This window comes from Brachyistius frenatus, unplaced genomic scaffold, assembly GCF_029030835.1.
Source record: "Brachyistius frenatus isolate BFR_SWC_R1_liver_20210118 unplaced genomic scaffold, ASM2903083v1 Contig_6, whole genome shotgun sequence".
NCBI classification, from domain to species: domain Eukaryota; kingdom Metazoa; phylum Chordata; class Actinopteri; family Embiotocidae; genus Brachyistius; species Brachyistius frenatus.
Genome location: NW_027210605.1, coordinates 7974347 through 7997676, shown reverse-complemented (window position 1 = coordinate 7997676; position 23330 = coordinate 7974347). Strand labels below are relative to the sequence as shown.

The window sequence follows — 23330 nt, the reverse complement described above, 5'->3', positions numbered from 1 at the left end:
CAATTTCGAGAAAAGGTCTCTATTTTCTTTTCTTTTGTGAATGCATTGGGCCTCCATATAGTTTTTCAGATTGTCTGCTGTCAAGAATAACTTTTGTTTGTTGGTTAGCCTGCTGAATTATTCACCTATACCAATCAAGGCTTGGGTGTAGGCCAAGGCAGAAACACCTTCTTTTTTTAAAATTGCTAATTTCAACCAAGCTAAGAGAATGTAAAGCTAAACCTTGTGACAGCAATTAGGTCAATGAAGAATAATTATTTTATAAGTGAAGCTTACACAATAGGAAAATGCTAAAAAATTTGTGTTAATAATAATACTGATAATGATTACTTATAATGCATTGTCACCCATCATAATAGTAAAGGTTTAACTCAATCAATGAGAGTATCTGATGCAAAAATAACATTTTTATTTAAACAAACGTGATGTATTTTACATCAAGTAAACATTCAGAATCAAATAAGAAAACTGATCAGTGCTTCAGTGTCAATAATTGTTATAGCAGCTCAGATAAAAGGATCAAACAAGAGAAAAAAATAAATAATAACACATGTATTGGCCCATTCAAAAATATTAACATAACAATGTAAAAACACAATACAAGTTTCGGGTACTTGGTTGCAAGACAATTATATCCAACAAAGGTGGCATAATTTAAGCCTCAGACTTAAATCAGCTGTCTTCCTGCAATTCACACTTGATCGGTGCCATTCTTGAAGCAAAGCATCCTCAGTATAGGACTGTAATTATTTGGCTTTTCAAACAGTAGCCTGTAACAGAAGTTAACAAACAGTTCTGGGTATAACATTTAATCAGCTGTCAACAATTTGATACCTTAAACAACAAACTTCGACCCGACAAACGCAGTAGCCTTATTGAAATGATGAAACAGATGAACTGTGAGTCTGTGAACCGGCCGTCAGCGGTCCTACTGCGGCGCCTCCGCCTGCCTTGCATAGGAAGTGAACTGCGGGTAGTTGCATGCCACCGAGACGGTGCCTGCGTCCGGGCTCATCGGCTGGGTCACTCCGCCGTAAGGACACACGTTGTGGGGCACCAGCACGGGCGGGTGGTGGGGGTGGTACGCACCGTAGGGAGGGTAGTGGAAGGGTGGGGGCGCGCAGTACGGGCTCACCGAGCCGCTGGCGACGACCTGGGCCGTTGGGTATCCAGTCGGCTGGGACGGGTTGGGCTGGCACATGCTCCAGGACCTACTCACGTAAGGCTGCAGGTAGAGCGGCTCGGGATACTCCATGGGTTCCCGGGTCAGGTAAGGGACGCGAGTGGGTATGTAGGGTCTCCTCACCCTCCTCCGCCGCCGGTAGTTCCCCTTCTCAAACATGTCCTCAAACGCGGGGTCAAGCATCCAGTAGTTGCCCTTCCGGTCCCCCGGGTTCTCCCTGGGCACTTTCACAAAACACTCATTGAGAGACAAATTGTGTCTTATACTATTTTGCCAACCTTTTTTGTTCTTCTCGTAGTAGGGGAACTTGGACACTATGTATTGGTATATCCCGCTCAGGGTTTGTCTCCTATCTTGGCTGTCCTTGATGGCCATGGCGATGAGAGCCACGTAGGAGTACGGTGGCTTCTCCAGCTGGCCGGTCTCCTCTACATCTTTGGGCTCATATGGGGGCGAGTTGGAGCTGATGTCCAGGAGCTGCACTCCCTGCCCACCAGGGGATTTCTCCTCTACATCCATGGCTCAGGTCTCCCGTTTTTTTGCGTCCTGCTCGGGCAAAAAGCTGCTGCATCTAACGAGGCGGAGAAATGAACGTGTCCGCAGGTGCACACACCCCTCCCACCTTCTTTCATCTCACCGGTTTCCCACGCTGTTATGCCATTGTATGTGATACAGTGCAGGCTGTTTAGGTTGAAGCAGGGGTTACGGCACCGTGTTTTAAAAACAATCGAAATATTCTCACTTTGAAGCAACGTGATCAAAGACTAATGTATTGTCTTTAATGTTAAGTGCTCATAATTATGAACGATTTATTGAGAAAAGATGGACACTTGTGAGCCAACAAGCCAAAAAAGTTTGTTATTCATCCCAAACTCCAGCACATCAGCTCTTCATTTTATTTTATTTATTAAGAATCATTTATTTTAGGGCAGGTTAGTTAATTTCTAACTATATATTTTGGAATTGCTATTCCCCCTTTCACGTATTGGATTTTGTGTGCATGTATTAACATATTAAGTGATTTTTATCAGATGTTTGTCCTCTATACTGAACAAGGATGTACTGACACACACACACACACACACACACACATATTTGCATTGATTTGCAACTTTTACACACGTTGCTTTTTACAGCTTGTTTGAACTCTGCAGAGACACACCATGGTTGGGGTTTTCCAGCACTTACTGTGTTAAAAGTAGGAGTATGAGACTCACAGGTATCAGAGCCCACATGCCACCCACATACAGAGAGGCATGAACAGCAGGCCTGTCTGTCTGCTGAGGACACTAGATAATGATCACCTGCTCTCACCAGACAGTCTGTCTCCCCTAAGCTGATAGGGAAACACAGATCTCAAAAGGTGAGCAACCAGTGGAAAAACAAATTCGTCTTCGGCTATTGTTGTCCCTGTAAAACTATTAATTGGAGTTATAGTGAATACCTTTCTTGATGGCGTACAGCTGCTGATTTAGCACCCAACGTATAATGTCTTCACCATTTATTTTTTCAATTAAGTTCTGTATCCCCCCCCCCACCCACAACCCTTTCACCTTTAAACTACACTCAAATACAACTAAACTGTTTCTCCCCATTAATTCTCCCCTCAAAGATGTTTTGCACTCAGCAGCCTATAGGTTTAATGTAGTTAGAGTGAGGTGCTTCAAAAGGCAAACGTGTTGGATAACGCTTGTCAAACAAGATGCAATCAAATCTTCTTATTTTGATGTACAATACTGCACAGTAAACTAAATTAGTTACCAGTGGTAAGTTCCTCTCATGCAAATATGGTAACTGTGCATGTTATTCCTGATATGCAGTACCTTTTTTGTTTACTATTACTGACTCAAATTATGCTGCACACACGAGCAAAAATCAGTCCTTATATATTCATAGTTTGTGTCTCATCTCTTGACTTAACTTCCCTCTCTGATTTCTCAGTTTTTTTAAAAGTATTTAACAAAAATGACGTGAGGAAACTGGAGGTCCCACTGTGACTTTTCCCAGAGAGAAAGCTTGATCCTCCTGATGTCATGTGTGTGAAGGAAGGCGCCAGACTAAACACAATCTGTAGAGCAGAAACTATCTGAAACTAAAGAAGAATGCAGCACAACTGCCAAAAGCAAAGATTATGAACACTGGGTTCAGACAGCAAAAGAAATGGAGATTTACAGCCCACAAGCATCCTCAAACAGCTCTCAGGTGTGACCTAGGACATAAATATACATATTCAAGACCTACCACCATGTTTCAAAGTGTTACACAGCCTTCAGATTTAAATTAATTGTAAACTGACATCATTGCAATCTGTTTAAAACCGTAATTTTTGGATTATTATTATTTTTTACTTTTATTTAGTGAGAAATGTTTTAACCCTCGTGTTGTCCTTGGGTCAAAATGACCCGCAGCTGTGTTCAACCAATTTCTATTTTATTTTCATATTTTTTGGGATCATTAGTGACAAGGAGGCTGTGAGGGGTTCTTTAAAGAATGATGACCAATGATCCCCAAAAAAATATAAAAATATAGAAATAAAATAGACCTTGGTTGAACACTGCTGCGGGTCATTTTGACCCAAGGACAACACGAGGGTTAATCTTTAGTACACTGCAATAGTTTTATGAGTCCTTAACTGTTTCTTCTTTCTAGTCCCACATGAGTTAAGCTACTCATCTAAGATTCGAGTCACTCATAGAAGTTTGCCCTTGCTAAGCTGTCTGGTTATTTCTTTCTAATTGAGAACTTATAACAAAGATGTTTCTTTATTGTTTTTACCTGGAAGAATGGATGGGAAAATGTAAATATATAGCCTGAGTGAAATAAAGCTTGATGATGTGTGTCATTAGCGAAACAGTGATTTAAAATGAAAATGCAGGTAAATCGGGAACTAAAAAGCTAAAACTTAAAATTGCTGCTAAAATGTGTATCTTTATATACTGTTTATCACAAAACATGTGTTTGTAGATATTATTGTGTATTAAGACGATCATATCAATATGTCACTGTTGAAACCACCTGCAATGATAATGCTGTATTGTAAGCCAATTCAGCACCCTTTAATGTAATTACTTTTCAGCGAACCATGAACGTAAACAACCGTTAACGGAGTAATAAAAATACAATAAAAATTCCAAAAAGATGCATGTCATTGATATAAAATTCAGTTATGCTATTAACAATAATAATGATTATTCTGGTATTATTACATTATCCTAAAACTTGAATGTTTAAAGATCATATTTCAGATCCAACTTCCTGTTAATGCCTTGAAACCCCACAACATAAATATTGAGATTTGAGCCGATATAACATTAGTAGGCAGATGATAAGTAACCTACATTAAAGTAATGGTAATTAACTACTTTATCATGATGACAATTACAAACAGAAACACATTTATTTTACACAGTGAGAAAATTAGTTGTCTTGTTCGGTGTTTGACAAAACTGCTTTTCACTGCTGTTTCGTAACAGAGATGTAAAGTTACTAAATATATTTACTTAAATGCATTACAGTAAAGTACAGAAGGATCTGTAGTTTACTTGAAGGTGGCCCTTTTTCTAATTTGTTTTCACCGTTCTTTTTAAAAAGTATTTTAGGTCTCTGTTATACTTGCTTCACAGTTCACTTGCAAACATAGAGTGAGTTCAGAAATGTTTAAAGCAGTTTACAATATATTTAGACGCATGTCGCTATACTTAAACAATATGGGAGGTGCCATTCTTTTTTACTACAGGCTTTTCATTTGTATTCTAGAGATCAGCTTTCTACTGACGTGTCAATAAAGTAAACAGCAATACATCACGGTATCGCTGCTATTTTTCTGTGCGCAGAAGATTTTGGCAAGTTGTCAGTAGCCAGGATGAGTATCTGAAAGACCAAAACATTTACTTTTCAGCTTGCTACAATCAGGAACTTTCCTGCAGTCATACCACAAATACCTTTTATGCACAGATGGTGACTACAGAGCTGCACTAGTCCAGAACACCAACAACTCTTAACAGATCAGGTGGCTCAACACCTTTACTTCTCTTCTTCCTGCATGCTGACATGGGTGGGAACATTGAAGTGTGTGTGTGTGTGTGTGTGTGTGTGTGTGTGTGTGTGTGTGTGTGTGTGTGTGTGTGTGTGTGTGTGTGTGTGTGTGTGTGTGTGTGTGTGTGTGTGTGTGTGTGTGTGTGTGTGTGTGTGTGTGTGTGTGTGTGCGTGCGTGCGTGCGCGAGCCTCAAAAAGGTCGTGTTGAGGTTGAGGTTACAACATGCCTTGATGTTTCTGAGTGAGATGAGTGATGTCCAGCTGCAGACATTCTCTCAGCTGCAAACTTTAGTTTTTACTCACCTTGCCTCTTACGACTCACTACACAGCTCACTGGATGGATTAACATCCTGGTAGCACATTGTTAGTCAAGGTGAATGTCTACACAAATAATTGTTGTGTCGGTACCCACACTTTAAACAGCTCGTTTGGTTTTGGCTAACGTTATGTATGATTCTTGTTAAGCCTGCACAGAAGACATTTTGACTGTCCCAGCAGGAAAAGCAAGGGTGTTACTCATAACGTTAACGATGACTCAGCATGTCGCAGTAAACCACAGCAGCAGGACCCTGAAAGCGAATCAGCTGTCTCGAATTCAGCCATCACTGATTTTATTATTGACACCTGTGCTTTTCCTACTCTCACATGTCACAATGTTATTCTTTAAAAAGGTTTGGTACCCTGACATCCTCTTCTAAAAGACAAATAATGGAGTGAGGTATTCTTCAGTGTTGGTATTCTATTAGTGATTTCATTGAAGTTATATTAGATTTTATAAAAAAAAATAAAAAATAAAAAAAGCATAGTTAATTATTGATTAACAATTGTAAAATGCAACTTTGAATTAAGATGTGTTACCAATTTAATGGCAAAATAGTAACAATTATCAAAACAATCGGTGTCAGGTAAAATGTGTTCATGTACTGGGTTATATTACACCTGGCAAACTATAAATATGCCAATTTGTTTTATTCTATGAATTTCCAGTTCATCAGGGGGCTTTGTGGAGAGAAAAAAAACATTTGTAGTCTGACTACAGTGAGACGAGCAAGTATTAAATCTGACTCGTCACCAGGACACCTGCAAAGCTGCATTTAGTGATAAAAGGAAATGACAGCATATGTGCTGGGGCTTCTGTCTAAACAGAAGCGCATGTGGTAGACCACAGCCGACTGCTTTACTTACAGTAGTCATTTTAGGCACCACTCCCAGACATATGTAATCCAAGGATTACAAGAAGCCCGACTTCTCTCTGTTAGTGACAGAACAAACAGCACTGGCTCTCGGACAGACCAAACGTCAACAAGTTCAAAACAAGTCAAACTCTAAACTCACAAATGCAATGCCCCATGACAAATGTAATGCCACCCCCACCCCCACCCCTGTAAACTGTAAGAAACTACCCGTATGTATAAACAGGTGACAGATATGATAACTTCTTTCACTCCTCTGCCACTGCTTGTTGGCTAAATTCCCATGCTAGGTGTCTCTCTCTCTCTCTCTCACTTGATGAGTTATTCCAGTTCCCTATTCAGTTCATGATATCATTGACCTGTACCTCCTCCCACAATGCATCACTTTGCAGGGTTCTACATGACTGCCTGTCAACCAGCCCAGTGCCAGTCTCATCCTGCAGCTCACATCTGCTGTAAACCACTCCTAACTCCAAACTGCCAAACTATAAATTAATCTTAGTGTACGTCTTTTCCACTTTGTCAGATTTGTTGTTTGATATTCATGCATTATATTGCCGACAAAAGAAAGAATATAGCATTTTTCAGCCTGATAGTCCATGGCATTAAAAGCTTTGGTGTGTAGGATTTAGGGACATATATTAACAGAAATGGAATATAATATTCACAATTATGTTTTTGTTAGTGCATAGTCACCCAAAACCTAGAACAGTTGTGTTTTCGTTACCTTAGAATGAGCCCATCTTATCTACATTAGGAGTGGGTCTTCTTCCAAGGAGCCCGCCACGTTGCACTGCCATGTTTCTACAGCAGCCCAGAAGGGTCAGAAGGGTCAAACCAAACATTGGCTCTAGAGTGGGCCATCAAATTGCCCTTTAAAGTTACGAGGACCATCCTAAATGTCTTCACAATACAGAAATGTCCCCTCAACAACAACTTTGTGGTCTTTACAGAAACTGCACAGTGTGCTGCTGAATGGTCAACATTTATTTAGAGTTTGCCTCCCACATGTGCCCAATGGGGCGTGGTACATAACATATAAATGTGAGAATCTGTATTTTATAATGTGTGGATCATATTAATGATCAAGATGATGATGTCTCATTCCAAAAAGCTACAGAGTTTCTGTTTGAGGAGAAAGATACAGATAGTGAGATGGAAGATAGGGATGTTTCAGAATATGAAATATTGAAGCCTGTTTGATAATAAGTAGAAAATCCCAGAAAGTTGAATCAGTTCATCTGGACCCAAAATTATGTGATAGAAACGTTTTATTACTCATCCAAGTAACTCTGTCAGTATCAGTTGAGCTAGGGATACGTCCAGTCAGCTGAGACTGCCGATGTCACCTGTATGAGTGATGAAACTCTTCTCCAAATAGACTTTGTATATATATCTTAGCTATACTGTATGACAGATCATAAATAAAGCAGTTTAGTAACTACTGTTCTCGGTTTATTGAGTCTAGATCACAATGCTTATGTTGCTATTACCTCTGGTTGCTGTTTGGCAGGATAATTGTATGTGTTTATAGGTGGTTAGATGCATTTTGAGAATGTGGACCTTAGAAAAACCATAGCAACTCCTGTGCTGGAAGCTAATGGGGATACAAATACATACACAAACAAATATTACTTGAGGGGGAGTTAAAAAACCTAAATCCATAGTTATCATGAGATTTTAAATGTGATTAGTTAATCCTCCAATTTTGTTCCATGTCAATTTGCCCTGGAAAACATAACAAGAAGTTGCCAAAAGTGAAAACATTATAATTCATATCCGCTGTGTAATTTCTGTTTGTAAGATTTTCTCTGATGGGCCTTTAGTGATAGCAATGATGATGGACTGATACTGGCCTTCGTGGTGAAAACAAAATGTCTCAGAAGGTTAAAGGTAAAAATAACATTGTTGCACTCTCCTGTCAATTATCCAAACAAGACCTCTGCCAAGATAAAGTCAGCTGGGATTCCTCAGTGACACGTTGCAAAGTGAAAACTTTACTTCTGGAATGATCATCAGCCACACAGAGGTTAAAAGCCTCAATGTAGCATTTAATAGACTCGCAATGACATAGACAGTGTACGGTTGAAGTTCAAAGTGACTTCTCAAGCTTTTTACCATCTTATTTAAAATTTACCAACCAGAATCAAACTGACAAATGTCCTGTTTGACTTGTTGTTTCTCTGCAGATCATCCTGCTGCCACGTGTGCCCTTCGTATGAAGCTGTTATGCAAAGTTTTGCGACACTATGCTTAGTTCTTGCCTCTTTCTACAGAACAGCTGGGAATGCAGATCCTGATCTAAGATAGCATGTTAGTGACATCTCACTCATAAATGATTTCCATGTAACTCAGAGCCTCTCCCTGTTGGCAAGAGATTTGTGACTGAAGTCAGGTCTCATGAGGAAACTGCCAAATAGTAACTCTGCCTCAATGATCACGAACCATGTTCCCACATGAAAATACATTTAATTTTTTTTACTTTGCACAGCAATTGTTCCAGCTTCCTTCACACAGTTCTCATTTTTATTGCAGCATTAAAAATAGAAAACAGATTTTGTTAAAAGAAAATCTATTAGGATATATTTTAGATTCAGTCTCCTCAGTAAACATCTCGTATTCAAAGAAAAAGGAGAAAACAATGACATGTTAAAATTTCCCAACTTTTATTTGATGCAATGATTTTACTTCCAAGATTTAAACATCCATAAGAGCCCAAGCAGTACATATATATATATATACTCTGACAAAAAATAAATGACAGCTCCCCTACAATTGTATTATCACATGATATAAGGTAATATCCATAATCCCCAAACAATTAGCACCTGTCCTAAACAGAGGACTTTAGACCACACGGGACATGTGATATATATTTGACAATATGATACACATTTGGACTATATGTTTACAAAGGGTAACTGTCTATTCTGTCCTCCACTGGGGTCGGATGTGTGCACAACCCTCGTTGTTTGCTTTAATAACCTGGTATTAACATTACTTTTTAGCAAGCGTATGTCAACTGTCCATTTCCTACTCTCGTCTACCATCTTGTGGAGAAAAACTGTAACAACAATTATGATTCAGCTGAGATAGATTTTTTTTTTTTGCATGATTGTTTGGGTTTTTATTGCATTTATTGGACAGTTTCTATTGAAGAGGCAGACAGGAAATGAGGTGGGAGAGAGATATATTCAGCTATATACTCCTTGTTGATGTAGTGGTGGAGAGTCAGAGAGGCCACAGTCTAAACACCTCTTACCTCGCATGCAGTAATTTGATGAGTTAATAAAATTAGGATCATTAAATAAGACTAACATGCATCATGAAAATTACACTTGAACCCCAAAGAGGCCTGCAAGTGTTGCAGCAGCAAAGAGAACATCCATCCATCCATCCATCCATCCATCCATTATCTATACCCGCTTTATCCTGCACAGGATCACGGGGGCTGGAGCCTATTCCAGCTCACATTGGGCGAAGGCAGGGTACAACCTGGACAGATCGCCAGTCCATCACAGGGTCAACACAGAGAATAGTAGTGGAAAATAACTGAGTACATTTACTCAAGTACTGTGGTTAAGTAAACTTTTTAGGTGCATTACTTGAATATTTCAATTTGATGCTACTACATATTTCCACTCCACTAAATTTCAGGGACATTTTTTTTAGTTACTTATCAGATGACTTATCAGACATGACACAATGGATAATATAACAAGCTTTTGAAATACAACACATTGTTAAAGATTAGACCAGTGTTTTACAACGTTTTGTCCTCTGACATCTCACGAACAGCAGTGTGTAGTTAAAGTCATATTTCAGATGCCTATAAGTTGTTAATAGCTTCACCTAATAGTGATTTTTCTCTCAAAACGTTTCTCATGGTTTTATTCTAATTAATATTCAAATTATGTAATATCACACACAAAAAATCTAAGATTATAGGACCCCCCCCCCAATTTTTTTTTTTTAAACAGATTTGTGTATTAGAACTTTGTTTTTTCTTCTTTCATCTCAGTAATCATCTGACCATGTATCTGCTGTCCCTGGATATAACTGCAGCAGCTACAACAGCAACTGTTTATTAATAATTTCATGATGCCATATATAATAGTATATCATTCAGAGGGTCCAAACCAGTACTTTTACTTTAATACTTCACATTTTGCTGCTAATTTTTACATTGCAGTATTGGTACTTTTAGGTAAAGCATCAGAATACTTCACCACTGGCACAGAAGTAAAAATAGAAAATTAATAAATAAATAAATGTATCTAATAAATAAAACAGTAAAATTGAAACAGAAAAAAATAAAATAACAACAAGGAATACAATTTCTACACAAGGTGACATTGTTGTATAAATATATTAATAGCAGTAAAGTCGGTATAGCACCAGACACCATAATTTAATGGTGTTGTCATGTATCGCTGCAAAATCACAAGAAAAGATATACATTTTAGGCCACAAAAACAATAAAATAAAATTGTTGAACTTTTTTTTTTTACATGGAGGGATTTTCTCCCTCAGCTGTTCATCTACAGTCTGGCAGCAGGGGGCAGCAGACTGACATTTTTTAAGGCTGCAGAGTGAACGCATGAATCTTTCCTTCTGTGGAACCAGCAGATATTGAATGTGAGGTTCTTGTTACACTACTGTGTGTGTCATATATCAAAAAAAAAATATAGCGTTACACGTTTTAGTTTTGCTAAATACAATCCGATTCAATTCAAGATGATCATAAACAGCAAACTCAAATAATAAGGGACCTCTATAATGCTCATCATAATTTTTTTTTTATTCGGTTTGTTTTATGTTGTGGTTCCATGCCAATGAATGCAGCACAGCATTCATGTTAGAGGATAGATTCTCATTCTATGCAGAATTTCTGCCAATCTTACGATAATACCATGACCTCAGACGTCATAAACAAGCACTAAGGATGTAGGCTGGATGATCCTTTATGTGTTGATACACAGTGGGGTGTAACCCATCAGAACGATCATCAAAACAAAAGAGACTAAAGCAAAAGGAGGGAGCGTGTTTTTCCCATTACGTGAATTGAGCCCTGAAAACACCTCCATGATTGAAAAATGCTCTGTGTTTCGCGCCGTGGTGACTACATAGTTCAAATGCTCCTTGACTTGATGAGAAGTTTGATAAACAACATCCAGTGTCGGACCTGGTGACCCCCTCGGTTTCTTCATTCCAACACGTCCCATTACACATAACTTTGAAGTCAAAGACAAAAAGGGGAAAATGTATCCCCGGGGTCTTTGGAATTCATGCGAGGAGCCACAATAACAACACTTCATCAGGGGCACCATTCAGAATGCTGATCAGCAATATATGGTCACATTCAAATGAGAAGCATTGTGTGAGGCTAAAGCCAAAGAGATTTGTCTCGTCCCCGGCCCCTTCCTCCTTTTTACCATCTTCTCGTGAGTGACTTTGATGTGGACAAGATGATTGAAAAACAAAGCGCCGTGGCTCGATTCAGCTCCAGCGGAGAATAGGTTAGTGAGATGAGTGGGTGGGTAAGTAGGCGAGGGGGTGAGAGCAGTTTCATAAGAGACACACAAGAAAATCACATTTCAGTCAGTGTATCAATCTGCCAAGGGGAGGAGGGGAGGGTGAAGGAGCGAGGAGGAGATACGGAGCAGGGCAAAGTGAGCTGGGTGTGAGAAAAGGAGCTCCGGTTGATCTCTCTTTAGAAAAGGCCCCCCACTCTCCTGCTGGGTCCTGCTCAGCTCTTGTCCTCCTGGTACAATGCTGATGGAGCGGCTGCCCACCTCCCTCTCCCCTTCCCCATCCCCCCCCCCCCTCCCACACACACACACACACACACACACACACACACACACAGCCCCAGAATACCCCCCCCCCCCCAACTGCCCCCTATGTGCTGTAGCTACGCTGACAGACTGGACCCCAGACCCCAGCATATGGACGCCAGACCAAGGGGCCTGCTCTCCAATGTGCTCCACAGCTGGGGATCTGCAGGAGTGGGCAGCACGGCCTCGTGCAGCCACATGCTGTCCGCTGACTCTCCTCAACCCTCACAGTTCAACTTTCTGAGGGGTGTAGAAAAGCCGATAATTGGCAGACTTATAAAATATGTTGGCCCATTGGATGAAAAGAAAAACACATTTTCTCATTTGTATCCGGTGATATCGGGTCATTCAGATGTTTATCTTATGTGAACAGGTTTTGAATCTATCTATTCCACCACCTCCCAATACAGCGTATCTTCTTTATAGCGGACGTTATATCTGCAGTAATATCTCTGTTGTATTCAAGTGTCCAGTACGTTAAGTGTGAAAGAGAATAACGAGCCTGAAACTGAATTAAGCCATCATTAGATTTATTATTTACGCTCATGCTTTTACCTCTGTGACATGTCAAAATGTCTTCTCTAGGAGAGGCCAATAGAGGTGAATGATTTGTTATTTCATTTCATGTATTTATTTATTTGCAGTGCTCAGAGCATTGAAAAATTATATTTGAAAACAAAATCATATTGTAACTTCAAAAGCAACATTATTCAAATCAACCCATCAGCTGGTCCATCATTACAAACTTGTCTTGTGTCAAATATGACATGATCAGTGAAAAGGGAAATGTATGATGTCCAAACCGTTTTTAATTCTTTTTTTTAGTGGCAACGCTTTGTAAGCAAATCAAGAATAACCCACAGCAACTACAGTATAATGCCTAAATATGTTGACGCAAAACGACTTCAGTTCTCAGAAGCCATGTACAGTACAATACAGTAAAGAGGGAAATTTTAAAGGTTAAAACAGACACACAGTAAATAAATATATAAGCTCAGCAAAGACAAATCTACTTTGTACAAAAAGTGTAGCATACTATACACTGTGTGTACAGGGTTGTGCAGGAAGGGCCTGGCAGTGCAACTATTTCTGGTGAAAAGAATGAGTCAAGCAAATTAAAAATGACACAGCATCCTTTCAAAACTGCACATTTTGTATTTTTCACTGAGCTGACACCATTTCAATATACATAATAGGCCTTAAGCAGATGAATGATTAGATATGTAACCTGTACCAGGGCAAAAACCGGTCAAAAAAAAGTCTTGTTGCACCTCGGTTCAGGTCAGGTTAGGTCAGAACTTCAGACTTGAATGTTTTTGCTTTCAGGTCCTAAATTTAATTTTTTTTTCTTTTACAATGTACAAAGTCTCTGATATCCCAGCTCACAAATGGCACTTGCAAACTACAGATACATTTGTGTGTCCTACAGGTCTCCCGCATGCTTAAATTTCATACTGATGTATTATTGCGGCAATACAAAGAAAAAAAAAAGCTTTACTATCACTAGTTTTTGCTCAGTACAAATTTAATATGGCCTCAATTGGACAGTAGAACAAGCAAATGCAGAAGAATAATACAGTCTGGGAAAAAATTTGAATGTCACGCTGAGTCATCTAAAGGGAAAATTAAAAGGAAATGTTATAAAAAATGTTGTTCAAGAGTTGCAATATAAACAAACACATACAGCTCCATAGTCACTTGAAAGGAAAAATAGCTTTCGTGTCACCCCCACTGACACGCAACCACAGAAAGGCGACAGGGCCGACCCGTACATCTGAGCTCCAGTAACACCCTGATTTACACGGTCACACATTTACAAACCATCTCAGCCCCGTGAATCAAACTACACACCGAGTACACTCGTCAGCGGCAGTGAGAGCTTTAATTTTTGGACCATCCTCAACCCCTCGATTCTGACACGAACTAATGTTGACTCATGGCAGAATATGTGGTCATTCTGATGCTAATGGACCTACTTAACCACACAGCCCTCGCTCTCTATACAGCTGCACTCAACCTCATCCCAGTGTGTGTGTGTGTGTGTGTGTGTGTGTGTGTGTGTGTGTGTGTGTGTGTGTGTGTGTGTGTGTGAGAGAGAGAGAGAGAGAGAGAGAGAGAGAGAGAGAGAGAGAGAGAAGGAAAAGTGGCACGATGAGGAAGCACTTGTTAGCTTTTGCTGGGTTACAGGTCAGAATAATACTGCGGTACAGTAATGTGACGAATACAAACAAGTCTGTTGATTAAGGAAAGCCAAAGACACTTCTGTTTATTGATGTCACACAGGACTTTGGGTAGGTTCGAGGTGATTAATGATGAGAGTGACTGTGCTTGTTACCTGTCTGGGTGGCTTTGGCTGTGAGGCTTGTGTTGATGGAGACAAGGGTCACCAGTTAGTGCTCTGACCCTCTAATACGAAGGGGATGCTTGCTGCTTGGCCTGGCATGCCACAATACAGTGCTGGAGCGAGGACAGGTGGTCATTAAAACCGCTGTAATCCCCTCTATGAATATCTCATGGGCAGGAAGACTGAGGGAGAATGTGAAAGAGGGAGATGGGGAGAGAAAGACAAAGGGAAAGAGACAGACAGACAGACAGAGAGAGAGAGAGAGAGAGAGAGAGAGATGATGCCTGGACCGTGGGGCTCTTTAGCACAGTCTGCGGGCCGTACTTCAGAGCGGATGTGTTAACAGTTTCAGGCTCAATGGAGGGAGAAATCCCCACAAAGGGAGGTGTACAAATATTGTGGGAAATCCGTCCGCTCTTTAATATTTCATGAAGGCCCACAATCTATTCATGGGACTCCATTCCTTTGGAGGGGCCCACATTCAGGCTCACTCCGCGGGCTCAATGGGCAGCCCTTAATTGAGTGCCCGCTCATTCTTCGCCTCCCTGGCAGATTGTTCCCCACTGAAAGCCCCTGCCTCTTCATCCTCCTCTTCTTCTCCCTGAGAGTGGCCAAAGAAAAGGGGGCATGCCTTGCTGGTGGTGCATGTGGGAGGGTGAAATAAGTAAAGGGGGGTAGGTGTGGATCAAATATGATAATGGCACAAGAGGGGATGGTAGTGCGCAGAGAGGTGGGGGTAGGGGGCTAATCCTCAGGGTGGGTGACGCAGGGGGAGGCTTGCATTCCCCTGGATGGCAGGAGTGTGTGTATGAGTATGTGTGTGTGTGTGTGTGTGTGTGTGTGTGTGTGTGTGTGTGTGTGTGTGTGTGTGTGTGTGTGTGTGTGTGTGTGTGTGTGTGTGTGTGTGTGTGTGGTGGGCAGGTTAATGCTGCGTGGCACGGAAAGTTTATATGAAGTCAGTATGCATTAAAAAAAATTGGTTAAGATTGTAATGAAGATTGGAACCAAAGCACAAAACCAGAATATGAAGGCGCTGTATGACTTAGATGAACAAGGACTAGAGATCCATGGCATTTAGGTAGGCTGAACTCTCAAAACTTTTCATTTTCTTTTATTAGACTATAGGCAACAGCCCATTTAACACACGTGGTGGTTGCCTCTTTTGAGCTGAAACGTCTATGACAGTGGCACTCCACCAACTTTATACTTAAAGTTCGGTTCACAGTATAGTTCTTGTTTACTGACTTACGAAGTGGAAGAGGAAGCTTTCCAAAGTTTGAGAAAATAACAAACAGTGGAATCCAATGAAAGACATTAGTGGAGATTATCATGGAAAATGTAGGATCCATTTTTTTGGAGCTCGATGCACGTGCTAAAAGTCAAGGTGAACTGTCTTCTTCAGGTTTATTTTGTGTGTCTTCCATGACTCCCCCAACATTACAGAAGTGCAATTAAATTGCTGAATCGCCCCTTTAAGTGCACTGTTGTGGAGTGATTATGAACTCAGTAGGCAAATACACTAACCCCAAGTCGTGAAGCTCTCAGCATCTCATGGCATTCAGTTTGACATCTCATCACTTCATTACCTCCAACTGCCTTGGCACCTCCTTCAGTAATGATAGTAATGAAACCTCATCCAAAAGTTTTTCACCAAATCAAAGCTAGAACATTTGCATTTTTGCTTTTGAAAATCCAGCAAAAATGTCATGTGAAAGAGGGCAGAGAATCTGATCTCTGATAGATTAAAAGCTTTTCGCTGTTGATGTTTCTCAAAGTGTGTGGATGAAGACCTTGCAGATGAATGTTAAGAAGTGCATCATAAATGTTCATCTCATGCCTGCGCTGAGTGCTTCATCCGGCCTAAGGCTGCCTCGGTGTACCGGCTCAGGGTGGACAGCCAGCTGGGAGTGTGACCCGGGGCCTCGGCCGTAGCCGGGGCTCCTGTGGGCCTCTAGCTGCAGTTCGGGCTCCTGATCCCTGATTAAAGGTCATCCTGCTCCTTCTAAGGGCCTGTAAGACCCTGGGAGCCCAGCTCACACCCGGTGACTCCCCTTCACCGCTCCAATGTGTGTCCAACAGGCTTATACTGGCTCATGAAGGATGGAGAAGACCTGCAGAGAGGGGAAAATCCTCTACATCCACGACGCAGACTCACATTCACACACACAGAAAACACAAGCAAGGACCTACACACACAAACCCTGGATGCATAATTTATCCTTGTGGTACCACGCCTGGTATCCAGCCCAAGCACCCCCCTGGTGGAGTGTGGCAAAGCCATGCTAAATGGATTCTGCAGAGGAAGAGATTTAAAGCTTTCAGAGTGCTCAGTGTGTTCCAGGCGGCCGCATCTCAGGGCTTTGATGGATTGTTCTCAGGTTCATTTCTGGATTTTCTGAGAGGTTTTGTAGTGGTGGTGACCGACTCAGCGCTGCCAGGGTTTACTGGACTTTGCATGGACACACGATTCATTTTAGTTTTATGAGGAATGTCCACACCTTGTAGTTTAGGAGTTCTACTGGAGTTTTAAGACTGCTTTCCCTTCTCCCTGCACCTCACCCCCACTCTGCTCTACTTAATCTTTATTTACCAAAATCATGGCAACACTAATGCAAAGGAACTGATTTTCTCTGTGACAAAAACACACACGTAACTTTTTTAATTGCAATTGAAGATTTCAGGTGTAAATCTCCTGCAAGCGTACGTTAGACGGAACTAATACTGTGAATTCACAACTACGTCTGGAGCCCACTGCCGTGCAAGCGCCTGGAAAAAGAAAGCACTTTGGATGAATCTTATAATATATCTGCACTGTGCTTGTTAACCTAACAAGTGTAGATGATTAAATTCACTGACTTAATCCTTGGCGGCCCAAGGGTTCAGGAACACTCTAATCCAGTCATGTCCGGATATGGGACACCCTCACCGGGCCGCTCCACTGGGCCTTTGTATCAGCAGGTATTAACACCACAAGTGCCGCCTGAGACTGAGATGGGCACAGATTAGGACTTTTATTCATTAATGGATAACTTTCTTTTTTCTACGGTGAATCTTGAATTTATAAGAACGGATCAAAGCAAGCTATCTATTACTTATTTCAGTAGTGTTTACATATGTATCCTAATTGTTGACATTCTTTTCTTAAAATCTGCTCTCTGAGATGCTCCTTTTGTATATTTTTGTTTATCTTGTCTGTGAAAGATACCACAAATGCTCAGGATTTTAATGAGTTGCCTCATGGTGCATCCAAGTGTTGAAAAGCTTTACTTGCCGCAGCACTGGTCTATAAATTAATTCTGCTAAGCGGCAGCACCGCCTAAGCCCAAGCCCCCTAATTATTTATACTTTTACTATTGGTCAGGGTGTCACTTAGATAAACACAGTGGAGGTTCATTTCATCTGGTCCACAAAACACCAGAGTGTGCCGCTACCAATGGCTCTGCTGAACTTTGACCCCGGCAGGTCACAGAGAGCATTTGTCCCTCGGTAATTGGACAGAAGGGCCCTTTCGCTCTTCATTTAACCTTTGGGGTCCAAATCTTTCTTCCCCAACTACCATAAAGTCCCTGGTCCTGACCCAGTGTTTTCAGACCTATCTTTCCACCCCCATCACAGGCCTTTGAAAGCTGGAGAAAAGCTGGAGTGTGCTCGCCCTGTCAGAGACAATGGCGGAGTTAGTGACCCCTAACCCCAGAGACTGAGGCCTTTCTTCCTGGATCAGGCACTGCCTTTCGCTACGGTAGGTTATTGCCCCACAGCTTGGCAACAGAAAAAGGGTAAACACTTGTTAAGATTCTTCTTCCCCAGGCTCGCCCCCAACTTCTTTTCTGTTGCGGTCCCCCGGCTTATATTTTTTCCTCCTTTGGAGGGTTTGTGGGTCTGTTTAAGGATGGACAGGAGTTAAGACTGGCTCCTTGTTTGAATTTCAGGCAGCAGCTTCATAATCCATCATTCTGACAGCTCTTTGTCACCGGTCCAAAGCAGACAGGAGTCACAGTTGCTTTGAGCAACTGGCCAAAGTAATGTAAATGGTTTGGACGTGCATTTGCTTGTGTTTAGAAGTATTTGGATGTTTCATGAAAAGAGCAGATTTTTGGACAGAAGTTTTTGTAAAAGCATCCTTGTTACAAACTTTTCAAATGAGACATGGATCCAACAATATGTTTAAAAATTGTTGGAAGATAAATCATACAAATACATCTACTTATCACTGGTTAGTTTGGAGCTTTATTGTTCACAATCTGGATCTTTCCTCTTTAAAAAAAAAAAAACTTTCTACAGAGGTTTTGTTGGCTCTATTGGCGAGCTTCCTTTTGATAAGCCGAGCTTGTTATTGCCTCGGGATTTAATCAGAGTTTGGTACTTCTGGCTCCAAGTTTTTCAGTCAGGTCATTTCCAGTGTGATTTTTGTGACACTAAATCCAACACAATCCACCCAGAAGTACTTCCTTTCCTTAATCTCTTGAGTGCTGCCCCGAATCCTTGTGTATTACTTCAGTGTTACCAGGGAGACCCCGTGGCCCTCCCCACCGTTGCACTGGTCACTGAGGAGAGACGGTGGACCGCATGTGTCCAGATGCTGAGCATGCGGCCGTGGCAAGAGGAGCATCCTGTGAGGCGACCACAGCCATATGGGCTGAAAAGGAGGACTCCTCTAGAGCTGTTGGCCTTCTCCTCTGGGACAGAAGCCCATTGTCCCAGCCCTGCCCTCCATGCCACTTAATGGTGCAGAACAGCATTGTACAGTATTGTAAACTGTTCTCTGCTTCTTTTTGCCCTGTCGGGTCCTCAATAGCAGGACCCTCTCCCGCTTTCCCTCTCACTCAGTGGGTGTTTTAGTGCCCTCTTCTTTCATCCCTTTCTTCAGCCGCCTCCTCCCTTTGCTACTTTTGCTGGGTTTCTCTGTGTTCTCTTGAGTGATGGTCTAATTGTCAGGGAACAATTAAGCCATCTGATTTCTCCCCTCTCCTCTGGTCATGTCTGCTTTGTTTTAGAATGGGGCTGCCTTTGTACAGGAAAGGGCTGGAGGTCACTTCAATATCTGTCTGGCCTTTAATGTGAAGCCCTCACCATGTGGTTTTAAATAACTCAAACCTCCTCAGATAGAGGCCCAGCCACAGATTTATTAATATTTTCCTGGTGTTAACACTTGCACATGAATCAACTGATATTTATATGTGTTCTGAACTATCAACATGCTTGCAGAGACTTAGATCTCCCAAACCAAGAGGACAAGTGATTTATTGGCCCTTGTCTAATAATCAAACTACTTTAAGACCTCCTCCTTGTAGGTCCAATAAATCTGTCTCTCCTTCTGTAGACACCAAGAAATATGTTCCTTTTTAATAGACAGGTGAACCAAACAGCTGTGACACAGCTTTGCTTGGGATGTCGGCACACTTTCACCCCCGACATTCCTATTGTTAATGTAATGTCACATCTGTGACCCTGTCTGCTCCCCACGCCCATTTTGTCTTTCATCCTCTTTTCTACCGATACTTTCCGCTCAATTTCATACTGTCTGGGTTCCTCCCTACACTTGGAGGCAAGGCTCTGCGACAAATAAGACCCGGCCCTTGTGTCTAATTCTGTTTTAATATGAACCTCATCCTCAGACACACGGCTATATTTCATTAAAAAAAAAGAAAAAAAGAAAACTGTCATTTTAAACTAAATTCTCACATTATATTTAACACTATGTGTGCAGTACAGCTGATATATTTTCTTACCGGGGTCTCTGCAATTTCAGTCACACACTCGATAAGCTGCCGATTATGCAGTTACAGTTTTAGGTATACATAGATGTCTTCAGTGGATTTATTCATTCATGGTATTATTCTTTTGTGCAGAACTATTGGACTGAAATAGCAAACAAAAAAACCCCACTTTTTTTTACTTGATTGCAGGTCGGCAGGTTTGTTCCATATCCTTACAGCAGCACTGATTAAAAAAATAATAGATTTGACTGAGAACAGAAATAATGTGAATGATATGGTCTTTGTTGTCACCACATCCCAACTCAGTTAAACCCCTGTTGGAGATTTTGGACCGATATGCAAGACAGCGTTCACCATTATCATCTTAAAAACCCCAATAAGGGAATATCTTTTGGAAAAACCTTTACAGAAGAAACATATGACTTTCCCATGTGCAAAAACTCATGTGATCACATACTTACTTGTATGTGATTGTGCACATGTGAAAGTGTATTGTGTAAAGCACATGTAGATTCCTACATGAAAACTTTTCCACATATTTTCTCCATGTTATCATGTGTTACAACATGTGGTAAACACGCCATACATGTGATCACATCTGTCCCATATGGGAAACGTGAAAGGATTCTTTCTGTGATCTGATGTTCTAATGATATTTAGTTGTCTACACTTCTGAGAAATGTTACTTACAACTACTGACTGCTGCTAGTCACTTGCTTTTAATGTTTTCTGAAGCTTTGCATCACTGTAAACTTAAGCCTTTTATCAGCATGTAAGTTATGCGCTCATATTTTTAAAGAATGGCATGAACATGATCATGGGCAGTTCTCCCAGAAGTTAGTTTATAAGATACAAATGTTTTTCTCTCAATGAATAGACATGTGTAGAGTACAGAATCTGTTGCCAGTGTCACATTAAAGATGCTGAACTGTAAAGATCCCTTAATACAGTGGTTGAATTGTGGGTAATTTGATAATTACTCCACTGCAAGGCACAATTTAAGTGATAATGCACTATAATTATATTTAGGTTATTTTTGCTTTTCTGTTTTCCAAGTTTGTCCATTCATATTTAAAATCCTAGTATTTAAATCAAGACAGGGAATCTACAAGATGTTGTATAAATATTATTATTGCAGAACAACTGACTTTTAGATGATTCTGTTTCTTCAAGCTGTAGGGCGATATCTCTTCCCATATTTCTGTAGTTATTATGACACCTCACTTTCACTGCAAACCCCATGCCTGATCAACAGTAGTCCTCTCATTGGCTGGAGTAGTTTGTCAAAATATCAGTGCATCTGCTTACTTATAAAATATGTGGTAACCAATCTAGACCTTATCCAGACCTAATCTAGACCTTATCCAGACCTAATTTAGACCTTTTCCACACCTATTTAGACCTTATCTAGACCATATCCGGACCTCATCTAGACCGTCCATCCGTCCGTCCATCCATCTGACCAAAGTCCAACGTCAGTCTACTTTACGACTGTGGAGCACTCGGTGGCTCACGTTACTGCAGTGGTCTTTTAAACTGTAGCTTGTCAACACTGCTGACAAGTGACCCTGAAACTAAATGTTATTGATCAACATTACTTAGCCAGATAATTAACACTCACCTTTGCTTTCCCAGTTGTTATAAGTTTAGCGTAAGGTGTGAGTGGTCGAGCAAGTAAGAGTTAGCAAGCGGTGGACAACTGACCGAGCGTGTGTGCAGCGCAGCAGAGAATATAGTGGGTTAGCTGTTAAGCAGCAGGTTGGCAAACTAATATACAGTGTTGTCTGTTGTGAATAAAGGCTGCAGCTTCTCAAGGCCAATTTGGAGTTCCTGTGTGTCTTTTCATCCACTGTTGAAACTGTTTTAACCCCGAAGCTAGCATCAGCTTCGGCCCTGGAGGACATTAACCTCTCCCCATGTTCCCCAACTACCGTCCAAAATCAGAACAGGAAAGGTTATCACAATGAAGGTCTTCTTGTCCTCCATCTCCCAAACGGCAGTATTATTGACCCATCCAGATCGAAAATACAAAAAAATGGTCTGAAATTTTGTTTGTTTTCATCCTGGCGCAGTGCAAGGAAAGGGATTATCCACAAGATATACATTAACATCGCAGTGGAGATCTGGCAGGGACTTTTAGAGCTTAAAATGCGGCAGGAGCTGTGTATGGATCGTAGGTGGCCAAAACTTGTAATTTGTTACTGTATCTTTGTTTTTCATCTGCTGAAAGGCGATCCAAATACTCGTGGTTTGAAACAGATGGAAAATTGATAGACCTGCTCTGCAGTTCGATAGATTGTCCAGTACCAGCTGACGTGTTTAAATGATGTTTTGCTCTCCAGGGTTCCGCGCTGGTCACATGACTGAAAACTATGACTATAAGTTGATACAAGTTCAATGTGTAGGATTTAGGAGGGTATATTGGCAAGAATTTAATATAATATTCATAATTTTGATTCCATTTGTGTACAATCACTGGAAACTACAAATTGTTGTGTTTTCGTTAGTTTACAAAGATCCCTTCATATCTACACACACAGCGGGTCTTCTTCCATGTTGCGCTGCCATGTAGCTCAGGAGGGACAAACCGAACACTGACTCTAGAAAGGGCCTTTTCGCGTTTTTGCGAGTTTTGCAGCCATCGTAGGTTCTCTTACTAGCTGGAAGTGGAGGGTGAGGAAAAAGGTGTTCGGTTAGTTGCAACCCGCAACCTCCCCACAAGATGCCACTAAATTCTACATATTGCTCCTTTAATGGTCTGCACATAGATACATCTTGAATTATTGCAGCAGTCTTCAAACAGTTCCTTAATGTATGTAGACAAACTTAATTGGTGTATTTTGGTGGTAAATATGTGTGTGTGTGTGTGTGTGTGTGTGTGTGTGTGTGTGTGTGTGTGTGTGTGTGTGTGTGTGTGTGTGTGTGTGTGTGTGTGTGTGTGTGTGTGTGTGTGTGTGTGTGTGTGTGTGTGTTGTATGGACAACATCATAATCTACAATATAATATAGATTACAGTATTGT

General features: G+C 41.0%; 1 protein-coding gene across 1 annotated transcript; it reads right to left on the bottom strand.

Moving 5' to 3' along the window:
• Positions 1–389: 389 nt before the first annotated feature.
• Positions 390–1740, bottom strand: foxl2l (forkhead box L2-like). The gene has a single exon (XM_069689154.1). The coding sequence runs from the start codon at positions 1700–1702 to the stop codon at positions 929–931; it is 774 nt and encodes a 257-aa protein (XP_069545255.1). The 5' UTR covers positions 1703–1740; the 3' UTR covers positions 390–928.
• Between the last annotated feature and the right edge of the window lie 21590 nt (positions 1741–23330).